At 27.8% G+C, this 12,914-nt stretch overlaps 1 protein-coding gene across 4 annotated transcripts in view; it reads left to right on the top strand.

Annotated features, from left to right (window-relative positions):
• Nucleotides 1–1,582: 1,582 nt before the first annotated feature.
• Nucleotides 1,583–12,914, top strand: part of sdk (sidekick cell adhesion molecule) — a 34,405-nt gene continuing 23,073 nt past the window's right edge. Inside the window, exons 1-2 of one of the 4 annotated variants that reach the window (XM_015519484.2) lie at nt 1,583–2,361; nt 2,444–2,539. In XM_015519484.2, coding sequence (XP_015374970.2) covers nt 2,256–2,361; nt 2,444–2,539 — 202 coding nt within the window. In that variant the 5' untranslated portion in view covers nt 1,583–2,255. The remainder of the gene's footprint in view (nt 2,362–2,443; nt 2,540–12,914) is intronic. The other 3 variants (XM_015519486.2, XM_015519485.2, XM_015519487.2) reach the window with 3 other exon arrangements.

Here is a 12,914-nt window from a genome sequence, read left to right as displayed (position 1 = left end):
TTTTAATCAAACTTAATTTTCAATAGCTTATGATTACATTCTATAATTCTCAAACACTGTACTAAGGGGTGGCGAGGGAAGGCTTTAGTCCTCTCTAAAAATGGTCCAACCCAAATAAACCAAATATAAAAAATATAACATAGCCCCACATGCTATTTTTATAATAGATAAATTATTATTTTTAAATACTTATAAAATATATTTTTTAATTTTTAAAAATTAACAAGTATTTTATTTATTTATTAGTTAGTTTATTAAGTAATTACTAAAAACAATAATTTAATTTATATTGATCAAACAAAAGTAAAAAGTACCTAGTTCAATAATTCAATCATAAAGGATCATCATGTTATAAAACTAAAATTAAATATACTTTAATTTGTGCATCATTTTTAAAGTTGTTATTTGAAGTCTGTATTTAAATATTTCCTTATTTACATAAAACAAAACAGCCTTTTAGCCATATAGGTAACATTATCAAAACATTGTACCTACAATGCATATATTATCTATTGAGAACTTAGAATTTAAAAAATTTGGTATAGTGTTATAAAATTTAAATGTGTGGTATATGTTAAAATAAATTAAATTATATAATTAAGTAATCTCTTTTGTTTTTTAAAAAAATAATGCATAAAATGTATCTGCTCAGCTCAGAATCCCTTGAAAAAAAAGTTTAGTGCCAATGTGTCATTATACTATTATAGTTAAGTACAGTATAGTGTAGGAATATTGCAAGAATTTGGATTTGTTTTTTAAATTAATGTATTATTTTGATTATTCTGTTTATTAAACACAAAAGAAATTCACTATATCAATTAATTATTTTATTATCATTGTAGCAAAATACAAACAAATCTAACAAATTTTATATACTTATACAATTAAAGCAATTATAATATTTAATATGCCTTATTATACCATTTATTTTGTAATTTGTTGTTAGTATATTGATAACCATTAGTTATAATTGATAAGCGGTAGTTAGGTTTTTAGATATTTTAAAGGCGAATAAAAAGGATTTTAGTATTTTTATGTTGGCAAAGTTGGTCGGGTAAAAAAAGCAATTTCTTATGCGGGAATTTTATTTTTTCAATGTTGGCTAAACTGATCTCCCGAATTTTGATTTTGATGATATCTGCTGTTATCAAAATCGGGAAATCTGTACCAGCCCCGCTACGCTCCTCGGTGCCGTCGCTCCGCTCCGCTGATCGAAAATATCCCTCGACTTGCTGTTCAACACCACCTCAAGTTGGTCACGTGGTAACCACAGGGTAACCGCCGCATAATAACTCTTATCATATCACTCCGGAAGATCTGAGGTATCACCAAAAAAATCCACCTTGACCCGGGTATATAATATTCTAGACATGGCGTTTTTTTAATATCTATAATCCTGGTTTTTACCACGTGACAGGTATTGGTACTGATAACCGTGGTTCATACCGACTAATAATGATTGCAATACAATAAAATTCAATGCAAGTATATCTACTTTCTAGAGTAGGGGTCTGACCTCATCGTGGTCGGTACTTGGTGGTTGAGTCGCGCCGCTGCGACTAACCGAACCGTACGTTGTTTCAAGTTACACCCGCGACCCGCCACGACCGTTTCGCGTTTCTGCGCTTGCGCGTGAACGTCGGTGTGCGTGTTTAGTATAACACAATAACACATTACGCTCTGGCGCTCTGCAGTTCAAACTGACTGCACCGAGCGTATACCGGAGAACCGCATTCTTTGGCCGACCGCAGGAACGTTATATATATATATATAAGAAATTATTTTATTACGTCCGCTGCGCCACCCGTGTCGTCACCGTCCCGTCATCTGTTGTTGTTGTACTGCAGACATTTTTATCGGCTCATTAGTGTTATTGTTATTATTATTATTATTAATATTTTTTTTTTATTTATTACACATTTATCGGTTTGTTTGATACAGACCCGTGCGTTCCAAGTGCGACCATCACCCGAAAACCGTTAGATCGCGCAAACGGCCGTTGCGCGCGAGATGGCTTTTGAAACGCCGCAACAGGTGTCCGCTGCTGCCAGCCTTTGTGGTGAGACATATCAAAACAACCGACTCGGGTGTCGCGATTCCGACAGTGGGTAGGACGTGAAAAGTGTTGTACTTACGTGTGCGTGGTCGTCGAATCTTTTAATTTCGTCCGTTGTTCGTCACGATTGTTACCTTTTAGTGTAAGTTCGGTTTTTCGTCGTCCGACTGATTCGATTTTCCCGTACGCCCGATCCGCAATGGAAGAAGAGGAAAGAAATGACCGTCTACCTTACAGGCATAGGACCTATGCGCTCGCCGCCATAGTTGTCTTAGTTCTGTCAACCATCTCTGGTTGTGAATGTCGTAAGTGTAATACGCATTGTTCTTCCTACATTGACTTCATAAAAATCAAGTGGTCAAAGTTCATGTTGTTTTTTGTTCACAGAATCCTATCAGGCTCCTCGGTTCATAACGCAGCCAACGTCAACTAAAAACGTGATTGGTGAAGGACAGACAAAAATAATTCAATGTCAAGCTCTTGGTTAGTCATTAAATATTTTTTTTAGCAATAACTAATATAACATTAAATTTAACTATCTATTATGATTTGGTCTGGTTTGTTAGTACTTAAAAGCTACAGTCTAAGTAATGGCTTTTATTATCATTGTAAATTAACTTTATAAGTAGAAGTTGATGCACCATTCCCTCATTCCCCTTTTGTAGCTATGAAAACTAAAGTACAAAGTAAAAACCAACAAATTACTATGTATAATTTAACATAATATTTTCAATAAAGATCTCTTGGGTAGTTTAGAATACCTACCCATAGAATTATCCTTAGAACGACGTTTATGGTATTGTTAAAATTACTTAGGTAGGTATTTTCATTTTTATTTTTTGCCAATATAATATTTTTCTAATAACAGGTTAAAATGTTCAAATAAGTGTTAGATAATTAATTTAATTTTATTTGCAAAAATTTTAATTTGTTGAACTTGATGACCAAAAAAAAGTATTTCGTAGCCCTAATTTAATGTTGTTATCCTAAAAATCATACTCACAGACTCGACATTGTTGCATAGTTGCAAACCGTTGCATAAGATAAACTTTCGCTATTATTATTCCTCACCAGTTGTACACTTATAACTTATACCTATAATATATACTTGCACATTTAAAAAATATAACTTTCATGCAATACTATGCTATGTACCTATATTTTTATACAGGGTGATTCGTTTATCAAACAACACTCATTATTTATAAAAGTATTGACTTTTTTCAAAATATTGTTTTACATAGTTTCAAGTTGTTAAAAACCCAACGCTTTTATTAAAAAATTATATTTTTAAATATTTTTTATCCTTATCATTTTTTAAGTTTTTTACTTTTTTGAATGGCAACATAGTTTTTTAATTTCATATTCCAAAGCAGAATATTTTTCTAAAAATTTTGATACATAAAAATCGAATTTAGGACTAGTAGTTTATGAGTTATAAGTATTTAAAGTTTAGACAAGCGGAGTAGTGGACAAACATTTTGCGGGGTAACCCCGTACCACTCCACTCTGCCAATCTAAACTTTAAATACCTATAACTCATAAACTACTAGCGCTAAATTCAAAATTTTAACGTAATAATTAATTAAAAAAATAGCTTTATTAAATTATGAAATTTGAAGTATAGGTTACCATTTGAAAATCAAAAGTTGATGGTGGTGTATATAATAAATATAAGGGTGAAAAATATAAAAATAATAAACAATTCAAGAAGAGTGTAAATCTACAATTTTGAAAAAAAAAAAAATTGAAAAAAGTTAATACTTTTTTAAATAATGAGTGTTGTTTGATAAAAGAATCACCCTGTATTGTTATTTAATATTATTGTTTGTTATTTCAAATGTTTAATTGGAATTATCTTTTTGGAAACCATACACTATCTATTGAATTAATTAAAATATTCAAATCATTACTATGATAATTTTTAATCATTAAATCACTAAATCAGGAATAATTACAATTTCCCAGAGTATTACCTACCTAACTCCTATAATATGTTATTTTAATATTATCTATAATATCCTATCGTATTAAAGTAAATGTCTAAAAAATCTGAGCAAGTGTGTACTGATCTGCTGTACATGAAGTGTCATGTGGGCTACTACTAAAATGAATGTATTAAATTTAAGATCAATGATACAAAATCATTATATACAAAAAACTGTTCTGAGCAAAAACAGACTTTTAGCCTATAAAAATATTACCAATCATATTTTTTGATAGGTATTGTACTATAATAGTACTACTATTATTTATTTTACTGGTATTAGTACGATGATAGGTTAATTTCATTTTTGCCAAAAAATTGCATTTTAAAATGTGACTGTGTGTATAAAATAAAATAATACCCTTTAAAAGTTTATAAATAAAAAAAATCGTGCCTATACATTTTTTATATTTATCATTTGCTATTATAACAACTTAAAAGAAACCTTTTATCAATTTTTCTTGGTCTTTGATATGACAAATAAAATAAAATTAAGGTAAGCTTTTTGTTATACGCAAAAAAAAATTTATGGCAGATCTTGATTAAAATTTTTTATTGTTAGATATACGAAGAATATTTTTTTATGAATTTCTAACTCAAATTCTATCCCAAAATAGTTTGTGTATTTTCTTGGTTTTGATGAATTTGGCAAAATTTTAACTTCAGACTCATATTGAGGATTTGCCCTAAATTTTTTTTTTAATTTCCATTAACAATTTATGAGGAACTGTACGATTTTTAAGTTTTTTGACTGATAACTGGGACATTCTTCTTTAACCTTCCTATAGTTCTTTAGAAGAGGACGTTACCATCCATGCTTTTGTTGTTTATGTTTTACTCACGTACAACGTAAAAAAATTTCGTTCACTATAGTTTCAATAGTATGCTGTAAGTTTTGATAGACTTGATAGAGTGAATTTATTTATCATTAAACTTTTTAAGTAAGAAAATTATCTGTGCTTTAATATTTTATTCGATATTTGAATATTTCACATACCTACTCATTTCTTGATTCAAAATTAAAACATCGAAATAATTCCCTACGATTAACCACGGATAATGTTATAAAATAAATTGTACTCTGCATCAACATTTTCCAAGTTGTATATAGGTAATGTTTGTAAAACGGGACCAAAAACACATGGGTATAGCGTCTTCTTTGGAGGACGTCGTACCACTTGTATCTGTTGAATATTATTGTCAACGTCTTTCACACACATATACACATACAATTTGACAAATTTCCGTTTACCAGTTTAAATAGTTGTCGTGTTTTGATATTAGAATAAATTGACCTTCTATCAAATTTTTAGGTAAGAGCTTTGTGTAATTACCTAGCTAATATATATTATTATTTGATATGATACTCAAGTTTTAAAATTAATTTCCACGTAAATAAATGGTAAACCTCGTTGTAAACATAATTTTGATTTAATTATAATATTATGTTTATTGAGTATTATAATTTTTTTTAAAGCTATTATTTCTTATATCAACTATAATATTCTATTCTACCTCTAAAGTATCAATTTATTTAATTTTTCGAGAATAATATTGTAATGAATTAATATTTGTAACAATATAAGCTACTACTTGCTATAGTTGTAATTCTAAGCTCATAAATAATAATTATACACCTATTACCTATCACAATATTACAAATTTGTACAGTATAATAATATGTAATTCAAACCGTATTATATCATTCTTCAATAATAATTAATAAGGTTTCCGGAGGAAGTATTTAGGGGAACTTTTGCAGTTCAATATTTTCTATCACTTGAATGGTTTGAAAGAAACAAGCTATATAATTTATGTTAGATCAATATTATTCGTTTTAAAAATATTTCTTTTAACTTTTGTTTGTGAACTTGTAAAATTGTGACTGGAATTCATAAAAATTTATGTGTACATTTTATAAATAAATTCAGTTTACTGGATTATATATATTTTAGATATTTAATGAGCTAGAGCCAATGTATACAATAAACAATATCTGGGGTCTACATGATCTAAGTATTTAAGTTTAAAATAATGTAAACCAGCCTAAAATTATACGGTTACTAGCAAATAATAATATAATATAATATTATACAATACAGGAACGTAATATTATTAGTTAATTAGTGATAATAATTATGAATATTTAATGCAGTAGTACCTTTTTGAATTAAAACTTAGATCTTTCATCAGTTTCTTAATATTGAGGTTTATTTTCATTTTTATTCAAATATCAATATATTGTAACTTAGAATGTTAGTCATTGACTTATGAATCATGATGTCTCTTTGGGTTTTAGGAAAATATTGACTCAATAATCACTAAGCTGCATCTAATTACTTCAACCAATATTGTCATTTCATCTAAGTAGCTGAATTGGCTCTAAATAGTCTAAATGATTACGTTATTTATAAAGTTTTGTCTAATAGGTTTAGGTTTTACGTCCATATAGACAGATTAACGAAAAATAATTTTACTGCGCTACATGATTATTCGTTATAATGGTATGGAGCGAATGAGCGATATAATCAAAATATTTTTAATATTTTTAATCGCAACGGAAATTCCATCGTAGATTATTGATGTACAGGGGTGTAAATGGTTGTTATACGGGGTAAATTCTCCCATTTTCACCTTCCACAAAGATCACCTTGTAGTTATGTTTACATTTGCCAATTCAATGATTTATTTTATCACGTATTTTGTTTTGTAGTACCTATCAACATTTGTTTTATTAAAAAATGTATCGGTTATGGAAATTCAACATAAACTTTTACTTTTTTTTAGATTAATTAATTCGTGGAAACATTTTAAGTAGGTTTTTTTAACTGTGAGGATGTGTACGGTTGGCTTGGAACACATGTGTATTGTGGCGAGGTTTTGGCCACTAAGAACCCGGTTGGTTACCCATCCGCGAACTAGTGGCAACGGGTGGTACATACACTCAATCACGTTGCGTAAATGGTTGCAGCAATCGCACACCAAAGTCACTATACGCTTTTATTATGTTGTATTTAATATGATAAATCTTTTAAATGTAAATGTAGTTTATGAGAAAACGAAATATTTTATTTATTTTAAACAGAATTATTAATTTATTATAAGCATAGGGTAAAAAAACTAAGGGTGCCAAATGCATATGCATATTCTCTTTTTTGTAGGAAGATTTTTTTTTTCCATAAACACGAAGTTATTTGAGGGTGCTAATACCCTCTAAGCCCTCCCTTATTTGATCCTATGAATATAATAAAAAATAATTTATTTGTTTTAAACCCTTGAATGTTTTTGGGACAGTTTGTTATGACTTAGGAGAATGATAATTTTTACAGATTTAGTTAAAATTAACTAATTCTACGCACAAAATGTAGTATGAGTTCTGGAATCAAAGCACTTGAGAGTTCTAAGTTTCACCAAATAACTACAATATATATATATATATTTAAATGTTTACCTTATCCTACATAAATATATATAGTAATTATGAGGTTAAGGTTAAGATCAAGCAGTGAGTAATACTTTTTATTACTATGAGTTTTTTTCTCGGAATATTAAGTTTGATTAGCGGAGATATGAGTGGTATGTTCTGTTGTCAGTCAATTCCTGTTTCGTTTTGCATTCAGAAAATAATGGGGTAAAAATTCAAGGTGTGGTATGCCCCCTACAAATGTGTCATCTGGTGTACCAAGAGGTGATATTTTATTCCCTATCTTCTACTACACTTTTTATTTATTAATATTGCTAAGTGGTAACCGTGAGTTTTACGTGATTATCAGCTTAATTTAACTCCCTCCGCATGAAAACACTAGTGGTAGCACATAAGTTGTGATTAGTTTCTTTAACTAACCGGAGTCACGATGCATCAAAAATATACTTAATGGAAAATTGATCCTATGTGATTTTTGCAAATTAGTTCAACACGTTTCATTAGAATTGTAAAAATACTAAATACTATAACTAATAACTATAACTAAAAAAAAACTATTAATCTCAATTAATTAATTTTTTCTCAATTTACTTAGGTATATTCATATTAATAATTTTATAACAATATTTTTCTTGACCCATTCAAAATTATATAAAATCCTATGGATGAAATCGCTGCTCCTCTTTTAAGCGATGTAAAAAGATCAATACAGAAAATGATAAATATTTTGTTCAATTTTTGTATTAATCTATTTATTCAATGAACTTATTTCATTATAAATTATATATTTTCCACTCTCTAAACATGAGTCTTTGAAAATAAATCCAAGTTGTGCTGCTGAATAGTTGAATATGTTATCATTGTATTGGGTATAGTATTATCATTGATTTTATAATATTATGTTATAATAATATTATTATAAAATCAATGGTATTATGTATTTTCATGGGTGTTTGTTATAATTTTTACTAGTAACTCGTATTATTCGTTTGTTCTATAATTCGTGAAGCGTATCGTAAATGTATACGTACAAATCGTACAATATTTGATTGGTTTATTAGGTTTTTAAGTACCTATAGCCGTATATATAGGTTAAATATTTTAAAACGGAATAAACATGACATTAAATCCTTTCTTATTTACATAAGTACATACATTTTATTTTTTACAGTTTACTGTCTATAGATAGATACTATTATTCGTCGGGTTTAATAATTCAATAATAATGTACGTATATAAACATATCATAGATTGATATCATTGTTAAAAGTTTAAAATGTTTATTACATAAATAGTTATAAGAAAAATTTGAAATTACATTTCGAATTCATATTTTCGAATAAAAGTTATTTATATATATATGATAAATTTATTTGACGATTTTTAATCTTTTGTTTAGATAAACAGATAGAATCTTGTTTATCATGTTTTCTTATGAGATAATTTTCGTATTGTACCTACACATTTTAAATTTCAGTTAGTACATAGTTGTCGAAAGATGTGTTATAATAATTTTTATATTATTACAATATTTTAAATATAGGCAAGTAATTAAAACCAAGTTTACCGGTCAAATAAAATCTGAACTCACAGGTACATTATATTTATTCTGTATTCATAAATATGATTATTAATATTTGTACATTCTGGTTTCAATAACAGATATTAAATTTTAGTGGTTTAATCCGGTCCTTTTAATTTTATGCGTGTGATATCTGGGGTTAAAAAATAGTAGATATAAGTTGTCTGACTATACAATTGGGCTCTTGATCACGATCGTTGACGATGTAAACCACGGGTAGAGGATTTTGCTTTCCTAAAACAATGGCGTCACATTGTAACTTAATATCCACAGGCCACTCCACTTATTTACTTAACAGGAAGAACCAAAGCCCCTCTTCAAAAATTTGTCAGCACGTCTTTTTTTTTTCCCACCCGGCTCTCGGTCGGTATTTCCTGCCCGCAGACCGCTTGTCTACTGGTTCAGTCTAACGTATAGTTTATCTTTCTTGTATTACCTATAAAAACACATTGCCACCGTCGATCGCGTTTCTCGGATATATTATGGAATAGTATTTTTCTTTGATAATTATTACGTTACTCACGTAGTCGTCCTGTGTCTATCATCTATCAAGGTATTTTTATACATACTCGTCTGCACTCAGCCGTTATAATATATGTTATACATCACACATTACACACTAACCGCTCTAACTAACAGCGAGGCGTACCATAGTAGAGATAATATGTACACTTTAATTATATATTATTAATAATTAGTAATTACCCTATTGGTGTTATGAACGAAATAAGTTTTGTACTGATAATTTAAAATATCCATGCTGATTTATTTTAAATCAATTTACATAAGTATAAAAATACATATTTCTATTGATTATCTATGAGCTTTATATTATATTATTGAAATAATTTCATTAATTGACAAAATTTTACAATCTGTTCTTAAAATGTTTATATCAACGTATCGTCAAGTACCTACCTATTGAAGAACATTTGAATACAACTAATATTATTACTCTTAAAAAGTCTTTAGTAGAAACAAACTATATGCAGGTATGTTATTGATTTCCCGATAGCCTTTAAATGTAGCATATTTTTTTATAACCTAATTAAATAAGTCAAATATCCTACGACTGGACGTAAATACTTATACTCAATTTAGTTTTTATAAATTGAACAAATTGCGTAAAATTAAATTTGAAATGTTGAATTACATATTACAGAACAGTTGGTTAGTTAAAACTCAAGACCCTTATAGGCACAAATGTATAAATCCTACAAAACAATTTATATCATCTGAAATGATTTTTTAATTCATGAATACCTACGTCCTACATGATACGTTTGTATACCACCGATCATTTGCGTGTTCGGTAAAGTGTTAAAAATAGTTTTTAACTATACAATTCTACATATTATTACTTGATTGTTTTTATGTGCTATTATATACGATTATCGCGGGCAGGTTAATTGCGAGGTTTTATTCTTAGCGTGGGATATACGAGTATCCTTGACAATTAAATTGAACTCTAAGCATGGGAAATTTTGTTCCTAACACATTAGGAAAAATACATCAGCTTCTACAGACAATGAACATTTTTTGAACAATAATAATAATAATTATACCAATGTAGTATTTTTTAAACATTAATAATTTTTTAATTTAATTTTTATGATATTTAGAAAAAATTCAATGTTCTTACACAATATGCTATTTATATGCAGTATTATTACGGTATTATTTTTCAATGTTCATGATTATTATAATATTATTAGGTATATCTGTAAACTGTAAACTATTTTATTTTGCTTTTATTTATTACTGACATTAGCTGGTATAGGGAGGTTAAACTACCTATACATATACCTATTGGGGGGACGTAAATATGAAAATTTTAATGCATATAGTCACCTCGCACCTACAATGGCTAACATTATTGGAATATATTGTCTTTTCGTTTAAATTTTTCTATATAGTAGCTATAGGTATTCAAATATCAAATGTAAAGCACTAAAGTCCTGTTAAAAAATTCTATATGGTTACTTACAAAGCTTTTATTAAGTACAAGGCAGTTAATTTTATTTTCTTAAAAATTGTATAGTGTTGTTATAAAAAGTAAGCATCATCTATTGTTTTTAAATATTGGATATACCTAACTTTATTAAGCGGAACAAAGAATTTATATACATTTTTCAGTTGGGTGTGTGTTATTTTTTATTTTAGCACACCATCACTTTAGTGGTACGAAGATTAGTATTTTTATGGATCAAATATTTTACGCAATGGGTGTATTTACTTGTGTTTAAGATAACTTTTCTGTTGCCAGTTGGTAAATGACTATGAATTAAATTAATAATTAAAATATTATTATAATATAATATATAGTATAATATACTATTATTATTTAACATTACGTTAATATTTATTGATAAATTAAAATTATAATGTAATTTCATACAAACATTTACGTTTAATATTATACATAATAGAATATGGTACATTTATATAGTTTTATGCAGTTTCGCGGTTCTTGAACCTTGGTCACATTATTTTCTCCCATAAAAATATCACATTATTTCATATAAATAATTGTTTTATTTTCAATTTTTTTAAAGCTATGTTTTATTATTCTCTTTCTAAAAAAATATCAAAAAGGTGTCTCTTAAATCTTAATAGATTATAGTACCTATATCGTTGAAATTTTAATTGATAAAATAATATTATTGATGTTTTTGAGAAATTCGTTTTTCATTTTGATTCGTCGTAAGTATGTACAATTGTATAATAAATTAATAACTATAGTATATTTCTTTAATATATAATATAACATCGATGATGAATGCATAAAAAAAGTGGCATCACTTGCAATGAAACTCGTCTCGTTGCATTCTAAGAAAGAAAAGGATGCCCACGTTATCCATCTCGTTTTACAGTGAACAACCCAGTTTATACATATTATGACGATGAAAAGTACTTTAACCTTGAACAATATTAGACTCACTTCAGGTTATTACTCCTTTTGATATCTAGCATTTTTAATACCATATACGTAATACACCCTACTACCTTGTTACCTGTTACGAATTAACGCATCAATTTAAAATAATTTTAAAATCTGTAACTACCTCTGTGGCTGTATTTCGTTTTTAGTATGGTTTTAACTAGTATTACTTCCATTTTATTAGTAGGTAACCTGGCCGTTATCCAATGATAAAACAAAACTATCATTTTTTTGTAACCCGAAATATCTGTTTTCGTGTTTTAAACGCAGTAATTTTTACGTGATTAATACTAGTTTAGTCAGAAAATAGATAGTAAGATTTAAGATACAAAATTTAAATCATCTGTTGATTATATTGACTTGTAAAGATAATATATTATATTCTTATATATCCATTTATACAAATATTATAATAATCACACAAAATAAAAAGAATTCTTTAAAAACTAAGTCTTGCATACAAAGTAATCAATATCCACCTCTAAAATAAAAAGTTTCTGATGTTCATTAGTAATACTATTTATGGATCTGTGATGGCTTTTCTCAAAATAATACGTGTTGTTCAGGATATTTCTGATTATTCACCTACTTACGATGGATGTAGAATGTACATATTTAGTTGAAAAAATAAATAATGAAGAAAACTCTACCCAATGCTATCCATAAGTACCTCAAAAATACAAATACATCGATACTTCACCAATATACAGTCTCACTTATGTTAGTTATAATTTGTTTATCATTTAAAAATAATATCGTCTGACAGTTTACACACTAGCAAAAATGGTTTCTTGTAGCAAATTTCATCTGTATAGTTTATATTCTGGCGGTCAAAAGTTAAAATTTTCCAGTACTTTTTAAATAATCAAGAAAACAATAAAATAATTTAGGAAAGCTAGAATATGTCTACACAAAAACAGTTTT

This window comes from Diuraphis noxia, unplaced genomic scaffold (genome assembly GCF_037042655.1).
Source record: "Diuraphis noxia isolate RWA-SAM2 unplaced genomic scaffold, SU_Dnox_SAM2 contig0004, whole genome shotgun sequence".
In the NCBI taxonomy this organism is placed as follows: domain Eukaryota; kingdom Metazoa; phylum Arthropoda; class Insecta; order Hemiptera; family Aphididae; genus Diuraphis; species Diuraphis noxia.
This window is presented reverse-complemented; position numbering and strand designations above follow the sequence as displayed.